The 27,492-nt window shown below is 43.2% G+C and overlaps 1 protein-coding gene across 1 annotated transcript in view; it reads left to right on the plus strand.

The window, feature by feature from the left end:
• The window catches only part of si:ch211-212o1.2 (uncharacterized protein LOC492735 homolog), a 41,891-nt gene that overhangs the window by 3,481 nt on the left and 10,918 nt on the right, over positions 1 to 27,492 (plus strand). The window contains exons 2-3 of the mRNA XM_063004699.1: positions 18,822 to 18,941; positions 19,361 to 19,452. Coding sequence (XP_062860769.1) covers positions 18,822 to 18,941; positions 19,361 to 19,452 — 212 coding nt within the window. The remainder of the gene's footprint in view (positions 1 to 18,821; positions 18,942 to 19,360; positions 19,453 to 27,492) is intronic.

Raw genomic sequence — 27,492 nt, forward strand, 5'->3', positions numbered from 1 at the left:
GATGAGATGCATACGGCATGCTGCCCATGTGTCGGAGAGGGCGTGGGTTAGCTTCGTTCTCCTCAATCAGAGCAGGGATCGGCATTGGTGGAGAGGAAACACGATGCAATTGGGCAATTGGACACGCTAAAGGGGAGAAAATGCATTTAAAAAAAATACTTTTATTATTATCTTCCACTTAGAAACCTTGTAAAAATGAAACAAAGTTGCCTGAGATTGACCAGTACACATTTGATGGAATGGCCCAGTAACAGAGCAGCTCGAACCACTGGATTTTACGTTTGCGCTGTTTGAAACAGGCGCTTGCAGGGTGATACAGAGACCTCAAACGATTTTCAGAGTGAGATGCAGCTGATGAGACACTGGTCTGTTCGACGCTCTCTCCGCTTCATTACTGCTACCCCAGGACGGCGGAACAGCTGGACGCCGGTCTCCACCATATGTCTGCGTCTCATGCACCACTGACTGCTCCTTGTGCTTCTTTATCCCGCTTTATGGATTCGGCCTGAAGTAAACAGGAGGTCGCTGACTACTTTCCACATCCTTGGGTTCCTCCCACCTGCTGCTGTGCGCTGAACATCTGGGCCTTTAGAACATTTGTAACTCACATCATCTGTGAGTAGGTATGGGAAGAATGAGTTCGCTATCTCGCTGGTAAAGCACGTTATCATAACCTGTCCGTGAACTATTATCACGTATCCGCCTCCCTAGCGTTATCAGCCACTCTGAGTCACTAATGCACGCGGAGCTTCCACTTATCAGGTGTTAAAACTGCAGTGTTTGTTTATGACGAGTGTATCAGAGATAAGCTAATCATATGTCAACACAATACAAAAGCATGGTCGTTTGAATGTGTTAGCGCTGCTCTTAGGTAAAAAATATATTTATTCTTGTATTCCCACCCTATTGTATATACTTTGTAACAGAGAGCTACAGGTGGATGTGATATGGTTGCCTGGTACAGTAAGAACTAGAGATGGGACGATCGATCGGCTATGAATCGGTATCGGCCGATTTTTAATCAAAATATGCTATCGGCGATCGGCCGATATTTCCTAAAAGTAGCCGATCCGATCGTGTGATATATAAAGATCATTTTAAGTTAACAGCTCAGTGGATTGATCCAGACTTTGAGCTACGAAGCGCCAACCATCACATCACCATTCATCAACCATCGTACAGAAACCACATCATTAACGTTGTGCATCATACATACGATGTAATTTTGCTGATTGTAATATTTACTTTAAAAAGATAATTCAACCCGGTCACATCTGAGTCGATTCTATCAGCACGTTATATAAACTCCTGGTTCACTTTGGTAAATCGTAAGCGGTTCTTACTTGTGATGTAGATGAGAACAGAAAACGTTACAGAGCCAATCAGAGGCAAAAGTTTATTCATTAGCAAATTCGTTAGTTCAGGATCATCTGCTGAACTTTTAGCTCCTGTAACGGTCGGTTACAGATCTGTGGTAATAGCAGTTTAATGAAGCTTTTTAATGTAAGAGAGTCACACAGAATGTTCTGAAGTAGCTGATGTTTATTTAAAACCACGACATTTAATTAATAACAGTAAACACGGAGAGATAACTGAGAAGAGAAACTTACGCTTCGCGAAAAATGAATCGACTCGTGAATCAATGAATCACAGCGATACTGTGAACAAAGCGTATCTTCTAAAGGCACAAACACACACACACACACACAGGCGCTGCTCCGGTTTATCTTCACTGTGAGGCTCTTTTTAAGTTTATTTATTTTATTTACTGCTAAACCCCCCCCCCCCTGTCCCTGAAAGGAGATCGGAGATCGGAATCGGTGCCAAAAAACCCGATCGGTCCATCTCTAGTAAGAACTTAACAGTACACAGTAACTTAGCTGGCTTGAAATCTGAACGTTTTTAGAAAGCACAGCCTCTATTAATGGTTTTATAATGTCACGTTTTATGGCTTTCTAAATCTCTTTACATTTCCAACTGCAGTATTTATAAGGTTGTCTCAGGTTTGCTAATTGGCTTAGATAAGATACTGGCTTTTATGGACCTGGTGGCAGTAAATCATAAGGTAAGTCCATAAATATGTTTTAACCATCAGAAATAAGCCACTGTGACAGTCGTTGTACATGGGCTTCACTCTTAGGTCAAGTTAAACCAAGAAATAATACATTCACAGCACAGTAAGCAGCTTACAAGTGAATACAGTGCAAACAATTACGGGTTAATGGCCTTGCTCAGGTGCCCAACAGTGGCAACTTGGTGGTGGTGGAGCCTGAAGCAGTAACCTTCTGATCTATGGACCAGTATCTTACCCACTAAGCTACCACTGCCCTTTAAACCCTTTAACATGGGATGCTAATTTTGCACGTTTCTTTTAACTTATACTTTATAACCGTCATCCTCACTTATAACCGTCATCCTCATTTCAACACCATTGGCATTTAAATGGCAACCTTTCACTTGTGGGAATCTGTGCCCGTTCAGTCAAAAAAAGGCAATTGTGAGGTCACACACCTATCTTGGACGAGAAGGTCTGCTCTGAGATCAGTGTTCCGATTCCAGTTTAGGCCTGTTTGCAAACCACTGGTCTTTCACAATACCAAACTCACCCAATTATGTCTTTATGGACATTACTTTGTGCACAGGACCAGCCCTGGTGAAACAAAAAAGGAAATTGTCTAAACTGTCTCTAAAATTGTGTCAAAATTAGAAACAGATGATTTTTTAAATATAATTATTTTATACACCTGTTGGCAGTTGGTGTAGCTGAAAGTATTAAACCCACTGATGAGGGATGTACTGTATTTGAGGCCAGTCTTGCATACGGAGAGTACAGGCGCAGGCGCTTCAGGTTACTAACACAGCATTAAAGACCTCACCCACTTTTTCGTCTGGTCTTTTCCCACCTAGCAAACTAGTGGTCAATTTTGTATGCTGCTAGGGGGCACCCACCCGACCGGTAGCAGAGCTGAGATTTGAACTCGGAGAGAATATCCTGCTGCGCCACCTGGGCGCCCCAGCTTTAAACTTTTTTAATGGAAATCTTTAAATACAGACATGATTTTATTGTTCATGCCTAGTTGCGATACCTTTACAGCTCCCACCCGCTCTCCTAATCGAGACTGCCACTGAAACAAGAAGGAATGCCGAGCATTTCTGTCATCTTAACCCAGCCTGTAGCTAACTGTGGAAAAACACACACACACACACACACACACACACACACACACACACACACATATACTGATCAGCCATAACATTAAAGCCACCTCTTTGTTTCTAAACTCACTGTCATTTTATCAGCTCCACTTACTATATAAAAGCACTTTGTAGCTCTACAATTACTGACTGTAGTCCATCTGTTTCTCTACATACTGTTTTAACTTGCTTTCACCCTGTTCTTCAATGGTCAGGACCTCCACAGGACCACCACAGAGCAGGCATTATTTAGGTGGTGGATCATTCTCAGCACTGCAGTGACACTGACATGCTGGTGGTGTGTTAGTGTGTTGTGCTGGTATGAGTGGATCAGACACAGCAGCACTGCTGGAGTTTTTAAATACCGTATCCACGCACTGTCCACTCTATTGTACACTCCTACCTAGTTGGTCCACCTTGTATATGTACTTTTTCGCGTGGTGTTTAATGAATGCTGTGTATTCGGACACACTACCCACTCCTGCGTACTGTTCAGTATGGAAGTATGCGATTTCGGAGGAAGCCGATGATCACAGTTGAGACGCTGCTCAAAATCGTCCGTGTTTGTGTTCATGGCACGCCTCTTTTTTTTTTTTTTTTCGACCAATCACAGACGTTGTTGCGGAAAAGATGAGTGTGCTGAGTGTGTGCGTAATTATAATAAAATGAAAAGTGGAGTAGATTTTTAAATATTTAATATTTAAAAAATCACAGTGGGGCCACTTGACTAAGAAGTTGGTACTAAATACCGAGCTGAGTGAAGAACGCACAGGGAGTAAAGAGCTCAGAAATGGAATTCAGATCAAAGTAATTATACAGTTTCCTACTGTCGCCATCCCCGACTGTCACACTCACCTGAAGTTCCCACACAAGCTAATGGAGCGCAATCAAATATTAATATTAGGCTAATAAAGTTTAAAACTTAATGGCATTTGTGTGTGTGATTGTGCATATTTGATTTTGTATGTATAGCAGGGAAGTTAATGATTGACCTGTTAACCGATAACACACAAAGCCGTGATTGTTTAAATGCTGTTTAAGTTGTTTTATCTGTAGAGAAATAGTGCTGATTTGAAACACGCCCGACCCGCCCTAAATGCACAAACAAGGAAAACCTTTATATGTATGTACGTATATATATATACAGTGTATCACAAAAGTGAGTACACCCCTCACATTTCTGCAAATATTTCATTATATCTTTTCATGGGACAACACTATAGACATGAAACTTGGATATAACTTAGAGTAGTCAGTGTACAGCTTGTATAGCAGTGTAGATTTACTGTCTTCTGAAAATAACTCAACACACAGCCATTAATGTCTAAATAGCTGGCAACATAAGTGAGTACACCCCACAGTGAACATGTCCAAATTGTGCCCAAATGTGTCGTTGTCCTTCCCTGGTGTCATGTGTCAAGGTCCCAGGTGTAAATGGGGAGCAGGGCTGTTAAATTTGGTGTTTTGGGTACAATTCTGTCATACTTGCCACTGGATATTCAACATGGCACCTCATGGCAAAGAACTCTCTGAGGATGTGAGAAATAGAATTGTTGCTCTCCACAAAGATGGCCTGGGCTATAAGAAGATTGCTAACACCCTGAAACTGAGCTACAGCATGGTGGCCAAGGTCATACAGCGGTTTTCCAGGACAGGTTCCACTCGGAACAGGCTTCGCCAGGGTCGACCAAAGAAGTTGAGTCCACGTGTTCGGCGTCATATCCAGAGGTTGGCTTTAAAAAATAGACACATGAGTGCTGCCAGCATTGCTGCAGAGGTTGAAGATGTGGGAGGTCAGCCTGTCAGTGCTCAGACCATACGCCGCACACTGCATCAACTCGGTCTGCATGGTCGTCATCCCAGAAGGAAGCTGACGCACAAGAAAGCCCGCAAACAGTTTGCTGAAGACAAGCAGTCCAAGAACATGGATTACTGGAATGCCCTGTGGTCTGACGAGACCAAGATAAACTTGTTTGGCTCAGATGGTGTCCAGCATGTGTGGCGGCGTCCTGGTGAGAAGTACCAAGACAACTGTATCTTGCCTACAGTCAAGCATGGTGGTGGTAGCATCATGGTTTTGGGCTGCATGAGTGTTGCTGGCACTGGGGAGCTGCAGTTCATTGAGGGAAACATGAATTCCAACATGTACTGTGACATTCTGAAACAGAGCATGATCCCCTCCCTTCGAAAACTGGGCCTCATGGCAGTTTTCCAACAGGATAACGACCCCAAACACAACCTCCAAGATGACAACTGCCTTGCTGAGGAAGCTGAATGTAAAGGTGATGGACTAAACCCAATTGAGCACCTGTGGCGCATCCTCAAGTGGAAGGTGGAGGAGTTCAAGGTGTCTAACATCCACCAGCTCCGTGATGTCATCATGGAGGAGTGGAAGAGGATTCCAGTAGCAACCTGTGCAGCTCTGGTGAATTCCATGCCCAGGAGGGTTAAGGCAGTGCTGGATAATAATGGTGGTCACACAAAATATTGACACTTTGGGCACAATGTGGACATGTTCACTGTGGGGTGTACTCACTTATGTTGCCAGCTATTTAGACATTAATGGCTGTGTGTTGAGTTATTTTCAGAAGACAGTAAATCTACACTGCTATACAAGTTGTACACTGACTACTCTAAGTTATATCCAAGTTTCATGTCTATAGTGTTGTCCCATGAAAAGATATAATAAAATATTTGCAGAAATGTGAGGGGTGTACTCACTTTTGTGATACACTGTATATGCATTTTCTCCCCTTTTTCTCCCTTTTTAGCTCCTGCAATTGCCCGATTGCGTCACGCTTCCTCTCCACCAATGCCGATCCCTGCTCTGATTGAGGAGACCGAAGCTAACCCACGCCCCCTCCGACACGTAGGCATCATGCCGTATGCATCTTATCACCTACACTTTGACGAGTGCAGTGTAGCCTAGCTGCATGTACGGAGGGACACACCCTAAGAGCACTCTTTTCTCATCTCTGTGCAGGCGCCATCAATCAATGAAAGAGAGACCCTATCCGGCTTAGTCTCGCCCATATGAACAACAGGCCAATCGCTGTTCATGTGGCCGCTCGGCCTCAGCCGGCAAGGCAGAGCTGAGATTCGATACGATGTATTCGAGATCCCAGCTCTGGTTCCAGCGTGTGTTTTTACCGCTGCGTCACCTGAGCGGCCAAACAGGAAAACCTTTAAATGTACATTTCTTTCGGTTTGGTTTCACGATCAGGCAGGTCAGACAGGATTTAGTACTATCTGTGTGATACAGTATAGCCAACGGCTGCCGATGTGCTAGAATCTTAAAATTAGGTGGCCTTTTTTTGTGGATCAGGTAACGTACAGAATGTATCCAGGAGACAGACCGTGTCTGTGCGTGTGTCCCAGGTTGAGCTGTCCACCGAGATCAGATGAAAGCATGAGGGCCTGTGACTGATCCATTTGTCTTGGTCAGGGGAATTCTACCTCCCTTCTTTCCTTTGTGAGTTTCTCTCTCTCTCTCTCTCTCTCTTTCTTTCTACGTTTGTTCCTGACCCACTTTTAATCCCCCCCACAAGTCCCGTCTGAAGAAAGGCCTATCGAGATCTGGCCGGAGGGAAACGCGTGTCTTGTCTTTTCCACACATTGCCATTTTACTTTTCTTCAGTGCTGTCTTTAGCATTTGTGTTTGCCCACATGTAAATGCCCTGGCATTGTCAGGAAGGTGAAGTGGTAAGAGAATGGCTCGTTTATGGCGTGTTGGCAGGTTTGAAGGCTGCTGTTCCGAGCCTGTGAAGTGCTCATTGTTCTGCTTCTCCGGAGGAGGTCTTTCAGAGGCACGGCTGTACCGTGAACACGGGCCACCAGCACGCCATCAGAGGAGGCCAGTGATGAAAGGAGTCCATTGTTGGCCCGTGATGGTGCGAGACACATCTTGCCGCTGTTCACACTCGCCAGCTTCTACATATTTCACACCACCAAGGAAGCTGGACCTATTATTGGAATCTATGAGTTTAGAAGATATGTGGTATTGATTTGGCTTGCAAGTTCTGATTTGATATTATAATAATGCCTGATTAAGATAAAGATTAAGCTAGCACACCAGAGCTGGGATTTCGAATACATGGAATCTCAGCTTGGCCATCCGGCCACATGAACAACGATTGGCTGTTTGCCGGACCAGGGTTCCTCATAACTGGTACAATTACGACCTCTGCTGGCTGATTAATGGCGCCTGCTCAGAGTTGGGGAATAATGCTGATCGGGGTGTGGCTCTCCGTGCACATAGCTGATCGGCATATGAACTCGCCTCATGCAGGTGAAAAGAGGTAGTCGGTACTGAGCACACGTCGGAGGGGGCGTGTGTCAGTTGCGAAGCTCCGCAGTCAGCAGTGGAGGGTTGTATTGGTGGAGGTAAAGCGTAACACATTCAGGGTAATTGGATACGACTAGATTTGGGGAGACAGTTGGGGGGGAAAAAATGAAACATTGGGTCTGTCTGAAAACCTAGTGCTCTGTCTACATAGATGCATTTTGCGTCGTCCTACGTGCTCCAGAGAAGAAGTCTGTCTAAATTCTTAGATGCCTTAAAATGCTGCCTACTGATGTGCCTTAATTCTAAGCAATAATCTGACTGAATAATGAGGGAGCATCAGATTCTTCCTCAGTGGTGAAGGCAATCCCAGATCCGAATATGAACTCGGCTCGTGCAGGTGAGAAGAGGTAGTCTGTACTGAGCATGTGTCGGAGGGGGCGTGTGTCAGTTGCGAAGCTCCTCAGTCAGCAGTGGAGGGTTGTATTGGTGAAGGTGAAGTGTAACGCAATCAGGGTAATCTATCTATCCATCTATTTATCTGTCTGTCCGTCCATCCATCCACCCATCTATCATCTATCTGTCTATCCATCTATCCACCCATCTATCTATCTGTCTATCTATCCATCCATCCATCCATCTATTTATCATTCATCCATCCATCCATCCATCCATCCATCCATCTATTTATCATTCATCCATCCATCCATCATCCATTTATCTACCTACCTACCTACCCACCTATCATCTACAGTATCTATCATCTATCTATCTATCTGTCTGTCTGTCTGTCTGTCTGTCTATCCATCCAGCTATCATCCATTTATCTACCTACCTACCTATAATCTATCTATCTATCTATCTATCTATCTATCTATCTATCTATCTATCTATCTATCTATCTATCTATCTATCTGTCTGTCTGTCTGTCTGTCTGTCTATCCATCCGTCCATCCAGCTATCATCCATTTACCTACCTACCTACCTATAATCTATCTATCTATCTATCTATCTATCTATCTATCTATCTATCTATCTATCTATCTATCTATCTATCTATCTATCTATCTAGCTAGCTATCTAGCTATCTGTCTGTCTATCCAACCATCCAGCCATCCATCTATTTATCTACCTACCTACCTACCTACCTACCTACCTACCTACCTACCTACCTACCTACCTACCTACCCACCTATCATCTATCTATCTATCTATCTATCTATCTATCTATCTATCTATCTATCTATCTATCTATCTATCTATCTATCTGTCTATCCATCCATCCATCCATCAATCGTCCATTTATCTACCTACCTACCTACCCACCTATCATCTATCTATCATCTATCTATCTGTCTATCCATCCGTCCATCCATCCATCATCCATTTATCTACCTACCTACCCACCTATCATCTATCCATCCATCCATCCATCATCCATTTATCTACCTACCTACTTACCTACCTACCTATAATTAATCTATCTATCTATCTATCTATCTATCTATCTATCTATCTATCTATCTATCTATCTATCTATCTATCTATCTATCTATCTATCTATCTACTTCTTTTATGCTATACAGTAGCCCATGACTCCCAATGATCCCTAGTTATGGAAGAAACTTATAGCAGCATTAAAAATGAGGTGGAAATAATTTAAGTTCTTCTACCACTGCATTAGGCTGCAGTACCACTAAGTAGGAAATCTTCCTGGTATCAATATAGACTGAAAGTTTTGGCATCATAAAAACAGACGTAAGATTTTTCCTCACATTGAGGCATGACAGTGTTCATCATCTAAAGCTAGGTGGGTGAAGGAAGAGGCCATGTTTCAATCTGCTATAGAAGGCTGCAGATGTTAAGTGGGTGAGAGAGTTAACAGGATCGCCATTAGCATTCACAGGGTGTTGTTTGGCACTCCAGCCACCCCTCTGTGTTGAATCAGGCATCGTTGATTAATTTCAGCCTATTAGCACCCCCTCCTCCTCCCCATCCTCCCGCCTCCCTTCACCCCTCCCAGGTTAATTCCCCATGTCAGTGAGCGGTGACGGGGCCACGGGCGTGAGCGATCGGCGCACGGGCTGGCTGGCGAGCGCATTGTTGTCAGGAGTGTATTAATGAGCGCGCGGCTCAGCTCCCGCGGCCAGGGCCGTAGCGGCGATGGCGACTCTGCTGAGGCCTGGCCTAGTTTCTGCCCTCGCCGGGGAGCACGAGGATCCAAAGGCTGGTGCTGATCACCTGACAGCGGCCCCACTGCTGCGACTGTTTCGTGTGTTTGTTAGCAGGTGTTTGGGCGCAGGAGATGAATGGCGAGCATGAAAGCGGCTAAATGGCTTTCTGGTCTTTATTTTCTCTCTCTAAATAAAAGATTTCAGAGGAAGGTGTCAGTTGTAAATATCACAAGCTGTTTTACTAGTTGTAGGTGCTCAGTGGGCTTTAAATAGTCAAACGTTACCCTACGTTCAGACCAACAGCCATGCAAAGCGACCGGCTGTCATTCATTTTCAATTAGAGCTGGCGACAAACGGTGGCAACCTTAAGTGGGCGGAGTCAGCAGTGGGATTAAGTTGAACTTTATGCAAATTAGGAGCAAAGTAATGTAGCGATTACCAAAAGGTAAGGGTCGTGAAAATCGCAAATGAGCCGTTTCCCGTGTAATCTGCAATTTGCTAAGAAATTCAGAATTTACGGTTTGTGTTTAGCGTTTTAACATTTTTCATTTGCGTAGCATTCAAGTGCTTCGCGATTTCTGGTTAATTTGCACAATGAGGCGGTCCTAGCAATCCTACGGCAATTCAGTTAGCAATCGCTTAGTCAAAATGTCCAGGATCTCGAAGTCTAACGCAACTAAAAACACGACTCTGGTAACTGAGTTTGGAAAACTCCTAACCAATTCTGTGGACACAGAGGAGGGGGGTGTCAAAACACGGACGAGAATTTTAGTACATGAAGCCTCGCACCATCGCTGAATGTCCTAGGTTTACATTCAGCTATTAAGATAGGCTGTGCTGTGTATTGTAGCTTCCATTGATTCTATCATTCAATTTATGAGTGTAATGTAATGACTGCCATGACATGTGGCTCTTTTCTTTAAAAATCAGTGAAATCTGTGATTTTTGAAAAACAAGGTCCATGAAATTAAGCACATTTTCCAGTGAATTTAGTAGGACCAATAAGAATTTAACAGAAACTGTACACTACATTTTTAGTTTTTAGATAATAGTTCCTACTAGAGATGGATGAGATAATGTTGTGATGTCAAACTTCCACAATTAGACGGCAGCGATCACAGAGAACAAACACAGTTTTCTTGTTGACTGCACAGTAGTGATGGGTCGGTCGCGAACGAGTCGGCTCTAAGAGCCGGCTCTTTAAAGTGAACGACGGGATCCGGCTTCTGATTGGGAGCCGATTCGGGGTTTTTTTCCGTTTTTTTTTTTCTGTCAAAGCCGCAGAGAGAGAGAGAACTCAGCGCTTTACACAAATGAAATCACTTTATCGTCACGTCACATTAACACAGGTGTGAAAGGTGAGTGAAATGCTTAGGTGCTCAGTCCCTCCATAACAGAAAAGAGAAACAGGATCAACCCATCAAACATGAGCTCCTTGGTTTTTCTGAATGCTAATCTTCACTAAATACTTACAAATACTGTCACCTGGATGCTGATTTTTCTTTTTGTTTTGCACATTTTCATTTATATTTTGTTGAGTGTGAGTGATGCTTCGTTGATGTTGTGTTGTTTCACTCTAGATGCTTGTTTATTTTGTTTTGTTTATTAGGATTTTAACGTCACGTTTTACACTTTGGTTACATTCATGACAGGAACATTCACCTCACTTGCATGTCTTTGGACCGTGGGAGGAAACCGGAGCACCCGGAGGAAACCCACGCAGACACCGGGAGAACATGCAAACTCCACACAGAAAGGACCCGGGCTCTTCACCTGGGGATCGAACCCAGGACCTTCTTGCCGTGAGGCGACAGTGCTACCCACTTAGCCACCGTGCCGTCCCACTCTAGATGCAAATGTACAAGTAATATACACAATCGGATCTTTTTGTCTAATTGAGATGGGTCTTTGTTTTTGTATTTTATAATGTATTGTTGGAGCACTCTGTTCCATGTTGAGTATATAAATAAAGCAATTTAAATAATAAACATTTGATACAATGTTTTTTTACATTAGTAATTAATTTTACATGTAATTTGGTAATAAATTAATTTAAGCAACAAAAAAATCTAAGGAGCCACTTGGGAGCCGAAAGAGCCGGCTCTTTTTGGTGAGCCGAGCCAAAAGAACCGGCTCTCTAAAAGGAGCCGAAATTCCCATTACTACTGCACAGACAGTGATGAACCAAGATGGACAAGGGTGAAATTTTTATGTGAGGGATTTCCCGTAAAGTGGGCGGAGTCAACGATGCTTAAATTTTTATTTTTTTTTAAGTTTATGCAATTAGGAGCAAAGTGATGTGGCGAATACCAATAGGAATTGAACATTTAGCAGTGCGATATCCACATTATCTTCACCACTGTGAAACGGTACACTTTGTTTTTGGTTCCTAGATAATCATTCCTACTAGAGATGAAAGAGAAACATATTGTCGCTTTGTCAAACCTCCGCAAATAGACGCCAGAGATCACAAAGAACAAACAGAGTTTTCTTGTCATGTTGACTGCACAGATAGTGATGGACTATGATAGACAAGGATGAAATGTATAGAACAGGGATTTCCCTTCAGGATTTTTATTTTAGCAGGATTACATATGATTTGTGGTAAACACTGGGTAGGGAGGAATCTGTGGTAAAATTTGTGGTAAAATTGCTCTGTAGATACTGGCTAGTACAGTGCACTGTTCTGCCATGGCATTGGCATTTGCAGTGATTTGGGCAACAAGAGGCAAAAATTGCTGCCGGTCTGGACATAAGAAACAATAAGATAAGACTTTATTGATCCGAGTACAAGAGAAGGGTGGTAAAAACATGAAGGAAAATACAACTAAGTGAAAAACTTAAGATACAGACTTAAGAACTGCTAGACAAAGTTGCACACATAGTGTGTAGTTATTTACACTAAAAGGTTCCCTTTTAAAAGAAGTGATGCATTTTGTTTTATTGTTATGAATATAATATACACGTGAAAATATGAATAATATAGTACATATTTCATCTATGTATTGCACTTTTAGTAAATGTAAATATTAGAGATGCATGAGTACTGATACTGGTATGGGGTATTTGCCCGATACCGCGCTCATTAACTTGTACTCGTACTCGCAAACGAGGCTCCGATACTAAACGTGCCTAGTGCACGTTGCTGCGTTATGCCTGGTTCACACTACACGATTTGTGCCCTGATTTTCGCTCGGCGACTGGTCGTCGCTAGATTTGCCGGCTCGGGAGCAACTCGGCGTTCGCTCGGCGATCAAAACTCGGCTCTCGATCGCTAAGTGTGAACTATCCAACAACTCGATCCGACCGGCTCGCCGAGCGCTCGGCGACCGGATCGAGTTTTCTAGCACGTCAGATATCTGATCTAAGATGTGCGACTGGGAATGAGTGACATGTCGAACAGCCAATGAGAACGCAGGATACGGTGTGAGGGGAAACGCAGGAGAGGAGTGTAAACAGGTGGGACAGGGGGATAATATAGTTTATATCAGAATACACCAGCACACACACACACACGTTTTACAGTATTTCTGACCTGATCGTTCTCTACAAAACATAACAACAAAACACCAACATTGCAAAAATATTTATTAACCTCCAACTCATTAACTCCATTAACTCATTAACTCCTTCATTCTAAATAGGTATTGGTATCGGTATCGGTATCGGCAAGTACAAAAATACATGTACTTGTACTTGTACTCGGTTGGGAAAAAATGGTATTGATGCATCCCTAGTAAATATGAATGACATAGCCTAGTGGTTAAGGTACTGGACTTGTAATTAAAAGGTCACTGGTTCAAGCCCCACCACTGCCAGGTTGCCACTGTTGGGCCCTTGAGCAAGGCATTTAACACTCAATTGCCTAGACTGTATACTGTAGGTTGCTTTGGGTAAAAGTGTCTGCTAAATGTTGTAAATGTAAATATTGCACCTTTTTATTGAACCTATAGGAGGAGTTTTTAACAGTTTATTTAATAGGGTTATATAATAGGGTTATATAATAGGATTATAGTTGTGATGTTGTCCTTGCCCTGTCTGCAGTATGTGTTACAATTTTTGACAATGTCAGCAGACCTTTGTGTGAACGTAACATCAGATGATGATTGGATCATTTTAAAGGGATTCTTTTTGAATTCTTTTCTTTAAATTTGCTTAGTCAGCGTTGCTTACTTAGCGTCAAATGATCAGTCAGTTTTGGTTGCAGTATCACGTATCAGTTTTTGTATCAGTAGCACATTGGTGAGCTGTTGTCTGAGGTTATTTGACCTGCACTTCAGAACCACAAGTCCCTACATGCGTCTAACATGACATAGCTGTAATTATGGTAATGCCGCCTAGTCATTTAAAACCTTGTGATTCCACATGATACCGTGTGACAACCTTGTATCTTGTATCTCTATTAAAAATGTATCGTGTTTGGTGCTTTTCAGAGTGTAATTGGCCCTGTTTTTTTGGTGTGAAATATCTGGGTCCAGTGTCCACCCAGAAACACTGGGCTTGATGTAACATTCCATTTTATAGGTCACAAACCCCTTGTTGGGTAAACTTGAGAAGTTTTAAATAAACACCAACTACTACAGAACATTTTGTGTGACTCTCTTACATTAAAAAGCTTCATTAAACTGCTATTACCACAGATCTGTAACCGAGTCAGACTCGTTCCGTCTGTGGAGCAAGAAGTTTTTTTGTCAGTCAGAGCAGATGATCCTGAACTATGTATGATGCACAACGTTAATGATGTTATTTTAGGTCGTGAAGAGCTTTCACGATGGTTTCTGTACGATGGTTGATGAATGGTGATGTGATGGTTGGTGCTTTGTAGCTCAAAGTCTGGATCAATCCACTGAGCTGTTAAGCTTAACATGGTCTTTATATATCACACGATCGGATCGGCTACATTTGGGAAATATCGCCGATAGCATATTTTGATTAAAAATCGGTAGATATCGATTTATAGCCGATCGATCTTTCCATCTCTAGTACTGGAAGGTACCTCAGAAGGTAGCAGCCTTGTTTATAGGTCGCAAACCCTGTGCTGGGTGAACTGGGTCCAGTGTCCACCCAAGTGGGAAGTGGTAAAGACTAAATTGGAAAATTGTAGAAAAAGGGGAAGAATTAAAAATTACTTATTGTTTTTTTTATTATTATTATTTCTATTAAGGATATTTAAGATATATGAGGGTTTTACTGACAGTGATGTTCCACCAACCTGGTTCAGCTAATATTTTAGCATACAGCTAGGATAAAAGAGGGGGATCTGTATGTATACAGTGAAAAATACTTGTGTAAATGCTACAGAGACAGTTTGTATTTTTTATTCCAGGTGCAAGCTCACGCTTGGCTTCTACTAGTTCACAGTTGGCTCACTGCTGATTGAGATGCTTTGTTGTAACTTCTTGGCATCAGCAGAACAGGAGGCACCATCAGCTCACTGTGATGAGTTGGCTCAGGTGTCAGGTGGAATCGTGTTCTACTGAAACAGGTGTTGGTGGAAACGTCCGTTCATGTGTAATAACTGGGAAATGCTGTAGCAGACTTGTCGCGACATCAACAAACCATGAACTGGGTCCAGTGTCCACTCAGAAACACCGGACAGGGCAACACACAATCACACATTGACTTACATACCGTAGTAAAGAAACTAACATGTACACAAGGAGAATGTATGAAATGCCTCAAAGATAGTGATCAGAGTCGTTGTTGATAATGGTAATCCGAAACTAGATAAAGCTGATAGATAAATAGTTGAATGTAAGCGATGGACACAGACGAAAATTCTCAGCCGTGTTTTGACCCCCTTCTCTGCATCCACATAATTAGTTGGGAGTTTTCCAATTTAGTCGTGTTTGAAGCTGCTTTAGATTTCGACATCTTGGACATTTTGACTAACCGATTGCTAACTGAAATGCCGTAGGACTGTTAAGACCGCCTCATAGTGCAAATGAATGAATAAACGTGAGACACTAAATCTCTAAACACAAACCTTTCATTCTGAATTTCACAGCAAATTGCATATTACATCATCATGAATTAAGTAGGGCCTTAGCTATATGTTAGCTGTAGTGGTGGTATGCTAACTAGTATTAGCTTTTTACAAATCTTCCCTTGGTGTCCTTACATGTTGTTTTTTTTTAAACCATGGTTGATTATTCTAACACCACATCTTACATGCAGTCTTTAATGACTCTTCTAGTAAACGTAATGATTAAAAAGTATACACACACTCTCTATTATTAAGATGTATCTATGTAGGCGCCCAGGTGGCGTAGCAGGATAATCCACTAGCACACCAACGCGGAGATTCTGAGCTCCCGGATTTGAATCTCGGCTCTGCTACCGGTCAGCTGGGCAGATCTTATGGGAGATCAAGGAGATTGGTGGACTGCGCACACGTCGGAGGGAGTGTATGTCAGGCGAATATAAAAAAAAGCTATAGATATTAATCATGCAAATTAAATCAGCCTAGCTATTGAGAGGTTCACTTGCCAGTGCGCTCTCAGTGCTGGTCCCAAGCTGGGATAAAATAATAAGGGTTGTGGATAAAATGAGAAGGGTTGCCAGAGGAAAAAAAACTTCCTAATACAGGAGCAGCCAGAAGAAAAATAGTGCATAAACTTGCTTCCTGTAGTGTATTCGACAACTTATTTTACTTAGAAATGAAACGAAAGGGTCGGTCAGGTGGCACAGCGGTAAAACACGCTAGCGCACCAGAGCTGACATTAAGAGGTCATCAGTTCAAAACGCAGCTCTGCCATCCGGCTGGGCTGAGCAGCTATATGAACAACGATTGTCCTGTTGTTCATACGGGGTGGGAAAAGCCGGGTAGGGACTCTCTCAAGGCTGATGCAATTACGGACTCTGCTGGCTGATTGATGGCGCATGCACAGAGACGTGGAAAGAGTGTGTTGATCAGGGTGTGGCTCTCCGTACACAAAGCTGATTCGCAAATGAACTCGCCTAGTGAAAAGATGCAGTCAACTGTTGCACACATGTTGGCTTAGTTCTCCTCAATCAGAGCGGGGATCGGCATCAGTGGAGAGGAAGCGTAATACAATTGGGCAATTGGACGCGCTAAAAGTCGGGAGAAAAAGGGAGAAAATGCATAAACAAAATATAAAGAAAGAAAGCTGTACTTTCAACCGCTCAGGTGCTTACACAGACACTTGATTGGCTGTGTGCCTGCAAGGGGCGGGACATTGGCTGAACAGGGTTTTCTCATAACTGCTGCAGTTACGACCTCTGCCGGCTGATTGAAGATGCCTGCACAATTAGACGAAGGGCGATGGGCAGGTGAAAAGATGGGTTGGTACTGCACACGTGTCAGAGGGGGCGTGTGACGGTTCTGACTCTCTTAGGTCATGAGTGGAGGTCTAAGGCACTAGAGGCGAATTACAGTCAGGGAGTTGGATAGGACTAGATTGGAAGAAAATTGGGCAGAAATGCATAAAATAAAATCATTCATCGTTGTTTAGTCCTTAGTAAAAATATATAGTATACATTACCATATAAGGTAATCATAAATAATACATGAATGTATTTGTGTGCTATGACATTAGTAATTAGTGTGTTATTAGCTCTGGTCTGGTCTATTGTTTGGGTGCTTGGTGTAAGCCAGCCCACTGTGGTGCTATAAATAGTGGTCATCAATATCCTCCTCTCAACTGCCACAAGCCCTCCGTCTTCTCAAGGCAGATCCTCTGATGGCATTAAATTTTTAGAAGAGCTGACTCCACTGTGCCACTGCAGGAAAGAGGGACTGAGAAGAGAAGGGCCGAGCCAGCAGAAGAAAGAGCGGCGGGAGAAGCAGAAGTACTTTCATGTCTTTAATGACCGAATATGCAAAGTGAGGGAAATGCATATGGCACGGCGGGCGAGAAGATAGAGATAAGGCGAAGTCTTGACCAGAGTTATAAGCTCAGTGTAGTAGATGAATCATTTTCCTATTCTGTTTCACTGAGGGGTTTTTGTTTGGTTTTTCCAGTCATACTGGCATTATAATACATTGACATCAGTTGGTCCTGTCATGATCTCCTTATTGATGCCGTTACACATCGCATGTGTTTTCAAATGGATCGGGGTCATGCTAACATCACCAGTGGTCATAGCAGCAGTACCAACCAGCATAAGAGCTTCTAATTCTTAGTGCAGTTTGGTAATGAAGAACAGTCTCACACACATGTCTATACACACACGTCATGACCAGCTTTGGTGTACCCAACTGGAGTACTGCAACTGGCATTCGAATTGACGTCAACAGTTCAATTGTTTATTTTTTATGCATTTTACCCCCTTTTTCACCCAAATTAGTGTAGCCAATCCACTGCTGGGGAGGGTGTATATTCGCCTGACACACTCTCTCCATTGTGCGCGCAGTCCACCAATCCCTTCTTATTCCGCTGTACTTTGGTGGATTTGCACACGAGGTCGGCTTTGATCTCTGCATCCTGATCATCCACTTTGTGTACAGGCGCCCTGGGCAACCAAAGTCCTTACACAGCATTGATAACCCCTCCCCTTAGTCCGGTCTTTACCACCCAGCAGACTGGAGGCCAACTGTGCCTTCTAGAGGGCGCCCAGCCGACCAGGAGCAGAGCCGAGATTCATTCCCTAGAGCTCAGAATCTCAGCGCTGGTGTGCTATCGAATTATCCTGCTGAACCACATGTTAGCCACAAAGTCTCCTGCAAAATCACTTTGTCTACTGACCCTCAAACCCTGTCAGATTTCTAAGTGTTGCTGTTTACTACTGTTAGGCGAGATATCAAGGTGTCCATAAACTTTTGATAACTTGTCCTTCTTCTCTGTGTTAAAACAGAGGTGCTGATTTCAGTAGGTTCTGTGCCCCTATGAATGTTAAACAACCCCAACACCCCTGACCATTACCTTGGTTCTTTGATCCTGGCAACTAAGCTTGGACTCATGTACACGTTATCTCTTCTAAATATACTCAACCCTCCCTTACTCTGATTGTCTGTGCGTGATGAGTTTTTTCCTGTGCGCAGTCTGGTTTTGCGGGGCTCTTTCTCTCAAACTCATAGCAGCAAATGACACTGGAGTAAAGGATCTGAACGCCAAGATTTATCTATAAGCAGATAAATTATGAGGAAATTATAAGTACATGTTTAGGTTTAAATAGGTCATCTTTGTCTATGTGTGTTTTCTTTCTAGGAAAGCGGCTGCAGGAGTGGATCTGTGTGATCCTGTGTCTTTCTCTCTTCGCTGTCAACTTCGTATTCCTCATTATCAACTTTTCCTCAGTGCCCATCTACAGAATCATATTTAACATTGGTGAGTAGGGGCTAGTGTAATAACCTGCCTTTTTGTTTACCTGTAGATGTGTAGTAACTAAATGCATTATTTGATTCCTGATTGTAAATCTGCTGCTGGTTGCACTACTCCGATCTGATCAAGGAGGGCCGGATCACCAAAATGTTCTGCCCGTGGTGCCAGCTGCAATATTTGTTTGCAGAGCCATGTAGGCGTGGCTGTCATGCATTTTGAACTCTGTATGGTAATTCCTCTTAAGTGCAAACTGATTTCTAACTGGTTTCTTTATATTTGTAATGTAGCAACACAGATTTTGCCCTCTGGTCCCCTATTCTGAGTTGTGATTTTTTTTTTTTTTATTCAAGGATAGTATTTTCTTGATGCCATCTTTCTGCTTTTTTTTTTGCTTGATTAATCTTGTGTTTTCTTTCTTCTCTCAGTGGCTGGTATCGTAACGGCAGACTTTGCGTCGGGGGTGGTGCATTGGGGAGCTGATACCTGGGGCTCAGTGGACATTCCTGTCATAGGGAAGGTGAGCAAGGGATTTGCCAACGAATAATCCCAGAATACTGAACTGTCCACCATCTAAGAGGCCTCAACTGCTGAGCCTTGTCTGCCAGAAATGAAAGATTGAAAGACCAAAGCTTTTACATGTATAATTTCACCATATATATAATAAAGCAATAAGCCACGAGAGACCGTGCGTTACTGCGATTTTATCACAGGGAAGGTTGTTTTGGCACGATGCGAAGCGGAGTGCCTAAAGCGTCTTTCCCCGAGATAAAATCATAGCAGTAACGCACGGTCTCGAGTGGCTTAAGGCTTTACTATATACAGTGTATCACAAAAGTGAGTACACCCCTCACATTTCTGCAAATATTTCATTATATCTTTTCATGGGACAACACTATAGACATGAAACTTGGATATAACTTAGAGTAGTCAGTGTACAGCTTGTATAGCAGTGTAGATTTACTGTCTTCTGAAAATAACTCAACACACAGCCATTAATGTCTAAATGGCTGGCAACATAAGTGAGTACACCCCACAGTGAACATGTCCAAATTGTGCCCAAAGTGTCAATATTTTGTGTGACCACCATTATTATCCAGCACTGCCTTAACCCTCCTGGGCATGGAATTCACCAGAGCTGCACAGGTTGCTACTGGAATCCTCTTCCACTCCTCCATGATGACATCACGGAGCTGGTGGATGTTAGACACCTTGAACTCCTCCACCTTCCACTTGAGGATGCGCCACAGGTGCTCAATTGGGTTTAGTCCATCACCTTTACCTTCAGCTTCCTCAGCAAGGCAGTTGTCATCTTGGAGGTTGTGTTTGGGGTCGTTATCCTGTTGGAAAACTGCCATGAGGCCCAGTTTTCGAAGGGAGGGGATCATGCTCTGTTTCAGAATGTCACAGTACATGTTGGAATTCATGTTTCCCTCAATGAACCGCAGCTCTCCAGTGCCAGCAACACTCATGCAGCCCAAGACCATGATGCTACCACCACCATGCTTGACTGTAGGCAAGATACAGTTGTCTTGGTACTTCTCACCAGGGCGCCGCCACACATGCTGGACACCATCTGAGCCAAACAAGTTTATCTTGGTCTCGTCAGACCACAGGGCATTCCAGTAATCCATGTTCTTGGACTGCTTGTCTTCAGCAAACTGTTTGCTGGCTTTCTTGTGCGTCAGCTTCCTTCTGGGATGACGACCATGCAGACCGAGTTGATGCAGTGTGCGGCGCATGATCTGAGCACTGACAGGCTGACCTCCCACGTCTTCAACCTCTGCAGCAATGCTGGCAGCACTCATGTGTCTATTTTTTAAAGCCAACCTCTGGATATGACGCCGAACACGTGGACTCAACTTCTTTGGTCGACCCTGGCGAAGCCTGTTCCGAGTGGAACCTGTCCTGGAAAACCACTGTATGACCTTGGCCACCATGCTGTAGCTCAGTTTCAGGGTGTTAGCAATCTTCTTATAGCCCAAACCATCTTTGTGGAGAGCAACAATTCGATTTCTCACATCCTCAGAGAGTTCTTTGCCATGAGGTGCCATGTTGAATATCCAGTGGCCAGTATGAGAGAATTGTACCCAAAACACCAAATTTAACAGCCCTGCTCCCCATTTACACCTGGGACCTTGACACATGACACCAGGGAGGGACAACGACACATTTGGGCACAATTTGGACATGTTCACTGTGGGGTGTACTCACTTATGTTGCCAGCTATTTAGACATTAATGGCTGTGTGTTGAGTTATTTTCAGGAGACAGTAAATCTACAACTGCTATACAAGCTGTACACTGACTACTCTAAATTATATCCAAGTTTCATGTCTATAGTGTTGTCCCATGAAAAGATATAATGAAATATTTGCAGAAATGTGAGGGGTGTACTCACTTTTGTGATACACTGTATATGGTGAAATTATACATATACTTTTATAAAACGGCGGTCAACATAAAATATAATAAAATACAACAATGTTCAATAAATAAATGTTTTTATTCACAAAAACACTTACAAAAAGCATTCTTCCGCGAAATCACGTAGTCCGTTAACAGTGTTGCTAGGCAACATGAGGGCGAACATAACATTCACTTCTTCTTTTCAGTGGCGTATTAATATGGAATGATGTGAGGTGGTCATAGGTGTGCGTTTATCAGGGATTTTACAACGGCTTCGAACGCGGCTCAGCCAATCAGATTTTAGGACCGGAACTATCCGTTTTATAATGAAGGTTTTGAGTACTATAAGCTTTGCTTGGCCCCACAAAATGACACAATGGGTTTGTTTGAAAACCTAATGAGCTGCCTTGCTGTCTTACTGCCTACATTGGCAGCTGCCTCAGTAGAGAGGATTCTAATAAGTCAATGACTCATAAGGCAGGTTATTCTAACGCGCTACTTAGACAGCGATTCCATCGGGTTTCGCTTACTAAGCTAACACAGTTAGCATCTTGCCATTCAAACCAATGGGATGGGGTGGCACAGCGCGCTAGTATGTCAACTAACATCTCTCTCCGTGTACCGAAAACGGTTAAATTCGCTGACAAGCCCGAACTTGCAAATAAAAACACTTGTGCAAGTTTATACAAATAAAAAATCAATAATAATTTATTTACGTTTGAAAACGTTACGTTAATTTCTCCGCATCGTCAGCCATGTTTTTTTTTCTTTTTCTGTGAGAATGCTGCTGCACTGAATGCTGGGATTGCCTTGATCACTAAGGACGCTCCCGATGCTCACTCGTTCTTGAGTCAAAATAACATTGAAACTAGACAGCATATTAAGGCATCTAGGATTTCGAACAGCCTCCTTCTCGGGAGCGCATAGGATGACGTAAAATGCTGCCTATGTAGAGAGCTCACTGGGTTTTCGAAAACACCCAATATATGATGGAATCAGTACACGCGAAACAGTTGCAACAAATACAATTTTTATTGTTTATTTAATATTTAAATCTTGTACAATTACCCTTAGCTCTCCCTTTAATAAATAAAACGTTTGAAAAGTAGACGGCTTCATATATCTCCGATTCCAGTTCGCTTATAACATTGAAATAGTGACTAACATGAAGTGTTTTCACACTGTAAGACATACCTGGAATCCACTGTTTTAATCATTGCTCTGAAAACTTCTTTCTCGACTGTCTATAGAGGAATCGTGTCCTTGCATATGTGGATTGGTACTGCGTCCGTAATATCATTGTTTATAGCAGCTGTGGCTCGACAAACCATACAGTATATATTTATAGTGTTTTAGTCTGTTCTAGACTGCTTACACGCCTCGTGTCTTTGGCAGGTTCTTCCGGTGCACATATGGTCTTCCTCTCTTCAGTTTTCATCTGTTTTTGTTTATTTTTTTCACCATATTGAGGAAACCTCTCTCATCTGTTAACACTATCATGCTAACGCTAACTATAATAACAATATTATATGATCTGCTGCCTACTGAAGCCTACAGCTGTTAAAATGAACTGTTGCGGTATGGCGGTATATGAAATATCCATACCATATGAGGAATCAAAGACGGTATACTGAATGTACCGTCATACCGCCCAGCCCTAACTGTTAGTATATTGCCCAGCAATAAATGCATCTGTGTAATTGGGGCTTCTATTGCAGCATGAATTGGCACACCATTGCTGTGATCAAGTAGAATAAAGTGTGCATGCTAACAATTTCATTGTGATAATGGTACTTTTCTTTGCTGGTACTGATACTACTACCAGTATCGCTTCTGATACAGATACATTATTTGTATTTGTATTATTTCCTCACTGCATCTAATATACTTGAACAGACATCCAAAGTTTCTGGAAGTTCTCCCGATCGCATATTAAATCCGTGATCTTATATACAATCTAGCACACTGTGTAGGGAACATAAATCAATTGTCTAATATACTGTCTAGTGCACTATGTAGGGAACATAAATCCGTTATCTGATATACAATTTAGTGCAATATGTAGGGAACATAATTAATTATGTAATACACTATCTAGTGCACTATGTAAGGAACACAAATAATCATTTAGTTATACTTTCTAGTGCTCTATGTAGTGAACATCAATCCGTTATCTAATGCATTATCTAGTGCACTATGTAGGGAACATAAATCCGTGATCTGATATACAATATAGTGCACTGTGTAGAGAATAAACCAATTGTCTAATTCACTATCTAGTGCATTACGTAGGGAACATAAATTCATATCTAAAATACTATTTAGTGCACTATGTAGGGAACATAAATCCATTATATGATATACAATTCAGTGCACTATGTAAGGAACCTAAATCCGTTAACTAATACGCTACCTAAAGCATTATGTAAGAACTATTATTATGTACTATTATCTAGTACACTATCTAGTGCACTAAGTAAGGAACACAAATTCTTTTCTAATATGCAATCTAGTGCATTATGTAGGGAACATAAATCTATTATCTTTCACACTATCTAGTGCACTAGGTAGTACACATTAATGTGTTTGTGACGCGAACAGTTAGCTTAGTAGCTCAGTTGGCAGCTCCTAAAAGTTCTGTTGTCACCCATATCCGTTGTCGTGTGCGAGAGATTTTTTAGCTTTTTTCTCCCCCCTTGTCCGGGGGTACCTCCCTGAAATGAGTTTTTGCGACTTGGGATGACTGCATGAACAACAACTTAGCATAAACTCAAGCTGCTGTAGATGGCACCAACCTCTAAGTTTGAGAAAAGGAAAAATGAAGTCCAAGGTTTTAAAGCCTATTTTTAGCACAGATCAGGTGTAATGAGGACAGCAATGTCACGAACTGATTTGCATATTACACGCAATTTCAAACCATTAAAAAAGCCGCTGCCAAATTGAACACCTTGCTAGGAGAATATTCCAAACCCGTTTAAGTGTACAGGCAGGTCTCTTGGAGCCTCCTTGCAGTCAGGCGCACATGCTCCCACCCACACTACGTACACAGTGTGGCCTCTCAGCGTATTAGTCTGTTTGATTTTAACAAATGACCCTGTTTAATTTTCATATCAGCCTTTGCTTTATTGGTCTGTTGTGATTTACCAGGCTCACGGCCGGCTAAAAGAAAATGCCACGTCCTCCCTCCGGGGTTCCTCCATTCCTGTTTTCTGGAGCGGCAAGTTGTAACCTCCTCCACTCTCACACACACCCCATGCTCTACCCTACAGGGGGCAGGAATACCCAGGAGGCTCAAATTAATGCAGACTGTTGGGCAAGTCCTCTTCTTGTCCAATCAGAGAAAAGGTCACCAACTGCTAGTCCAATTAAAGCGCAGTTGGGGCCTGGTTTTTTGTACCGGACAGGTAGGGATGATGAATATGGGCAAGCTTTTGTGTTGGTAGCGACAGCGGTTATTGTGTTGCTGAAGGAGTTGGAGAGTCGCATTGGTGCATGGTTATCTTTTGTAGTGTAGCTTCCAGACCCCATTTCTACATGTTATTTTTTAAATCGTCCATAACTTCGTAATCAAAGGACCGAGTTCTGCTCCCTTATTGTATAATTTGGACGGGTACCATATAAGGATTGCATGTACATGAAGTTAGCCAGTGGCTGCTGCCATGCAATTCATTATTCTTGCTCTTTTTTTATGCATATTCTTTCTTTTTCTCACAATTTAGCATAGCCAGTTAGTCTTCTGCTCCAGGGGACTCCAATCGCATCTGAGGAGGGTATATTTGCCTGGCACATGCTCCCTCTGATGTGTGCACAGTCCACCAACCCCTTCTTATTTGCGTATACTTTGGTGGATTCACATGTGAGGCCAGTCTTTCACATGGCGAGTCACACTGTGATCTCAGTGCTCCTTCACTTCTGTGCAAGCTCCTCTGGTAACTAACCGGAGTCCTTACACAGCGTCAAAGGCCCCTCCCACTTTTTTTAGCCTGGTCTTTTTTCATCCAGCAGACTAGTGGCCAGTTTTGTCTGCTGCAGGCACTGCCAGTTGTGTTTGCTAGAAGGCGGCCAGTTGACCAGTAGCAGAGCTGAGATTCAAACTCGGAAAGTTCAGAATCCCAGCACTGGTGTGCCAGCGGGATATCCCGCTGCGCCACCTGGGCGCCCTAAACTTAGAATTTAACATAGAATAGAAGTTCTTTTTTACATTAAATGATTATGAAGTACATAAAGTGTCAAGCACTTATGAGCAGTGATAATCAAGAGAGGTTTGGTGTTCCTTTGTCGTTCTTGTAGTACATTAAACCACTTAACCATTAAGCTTTTTTTTTTAATAAGTGTTACAATTTTACAATTACAATTCTTACAATTTCTCAGCAACCCGAGCTATAACACAAGTTTAAAAGTGAAACGAGGAAAATAGAGATAAACACAGATCTACACAGTCGAGTCATTATTATGAGCACCAGCTAATATCCAGAGTAACCGCCATGTGCAGCACGGAAAGCACCTAAACAGGCTGGGAGTGACTCAATAAGGTCATGGTAGGTTGTCACAGGTTCCTGGAGCAATGCCGGCTGCAGGGAGGATCCATAGAGTGAACGCGACGATTGAGGTGTTTACATAGATGCTCAATTGAGGTCAAGTCTGGGGAATTCTTGGTCGTGCTGTTCCAACCAATGTCGGACATTTCTAGCAGCGTGACATGTCGCATTGTCTTGCTGAAAGGTCCCATCCGCCCCAGGAAAGACAACGAGGGATATATGTGCAAGACAGCCTATCGCACACCTTATATACCCACCAAGCCAGCTCACGAAACATGACTTCCTTCATGAGCTCTGTGCTGTCGCCATCGAAAGTAGGAAGTGATAATAATGTGACCCTTATGTGTACGTGGAAGCTTTCAGAGTGGATTTGATGGTTATTCCACACAAATGCATATTCGTCTCATACTCAAGTAAAGCGCTAAGCAAAGTAACAGTTTGCGCCGAGGCTCGCGGTGAACGATAGCGCACATATAATGCAATACCAATAAAACAAGCACACAGCTCACATTCCTGCCGTGTATATCACAAACGTGCACACATGGCAGTATAAAAACAAACAAACCCAGGTCCTCAGGACCTATGTTGCTGTGCGGCACCCACTCTAAATGATCAGAAATTTGGGCACCAAATTTATAGCTCCATAAAGTTAGTTTCTGCTTTGGACATATGGTTAGAGCACGTATTTTCTGGAGCTTATGCCAACTAAACGGCTCTTCCCGCAGGCCCCCCTGCGGCCCAGGCCGTGGAGGACATGCCATCGTCTCTTTAATCAGCGTCCGTCTGTGCTGCTAAACGGCTCGATCCGCTGACCCGCCGCTAATGGGAAGGAAGGAGAGAGGCCTTCCTCGCAGCTCTACAGCCACCGCGGATCCTCCTACTTTCGAGGATAATTAGGATCTGCCACCCGGGAGTGAGTAGACTTCAAAAAGAGCAGGGGAATTTACGGCCCTTTTTAAGCTCCCAGCGCTCTAAGACCCTTTAACGGCCAGATTAAAGACGGCACTCGGCGGACGGCTACGTACAGCCTTCGGTCCGTGCGTTAAACCAAAAAGCATCGACTTGAGGGAGAGACGTTAATGAGCGTGATTAAACGGGCTCTTAAGAGCGAGAACGAGGAAAAAAAAAGAGGATGTGACCAAAACGATACAGCTCGCTCCAGTGGGTGCTTAGTTAAGAATGGGGGTTGCTGGGCTCCCATCAGCCGTCGTGTTGCCAGGGCAATGCGGTGATGGGAGTCGTGATTAGCCAGAAGGCAGCCGAGGCAAGGCAGGGTGTTAAACGGTGCGGGATTAGCGGCGACAAAACGCCAGGTGGTCACGAAGCATCGAAGAGTCCGCGCGCACGCCCGAGTCTGGAGCTTGGCGCACGTTTAATCTCACGCGCAGGCTGAGGAGAGACGGGAGACGGGCAGAACGGGAGGGAAGATAATTGTCGAAATATCAGCAGAGATGCCTTCCAACCCTGCGCTCCAGCAGATTTCCGCCACACACGCTCGCATGCAGGCGTGATTGAGTTAGGCCACAAACATGCGATAATGACATTTCCCCTCCGCGCCTCGCCTCGGAAACGCGACAGCGACACAGCTCCGAACCATTTCTGCTTTTTTTGTGG

The sequence above is a fragment of the Trichomycterus rosablanca genome, chromosome 11 (genome assembly GCF_030014385.1).
Source record: "Trichomycterus rosablanca isolate fTriRos1 chromosome 11, fTriRos1.hap1, whole genome shotgun sequence".
NCBI classification, from domain to species: Eukaryota; Metazoa; Chordata; class Actinopteri; order Siluriformes; family Trichomycteridae; genus Trichomycterus; species Trichomycterus rosablanca.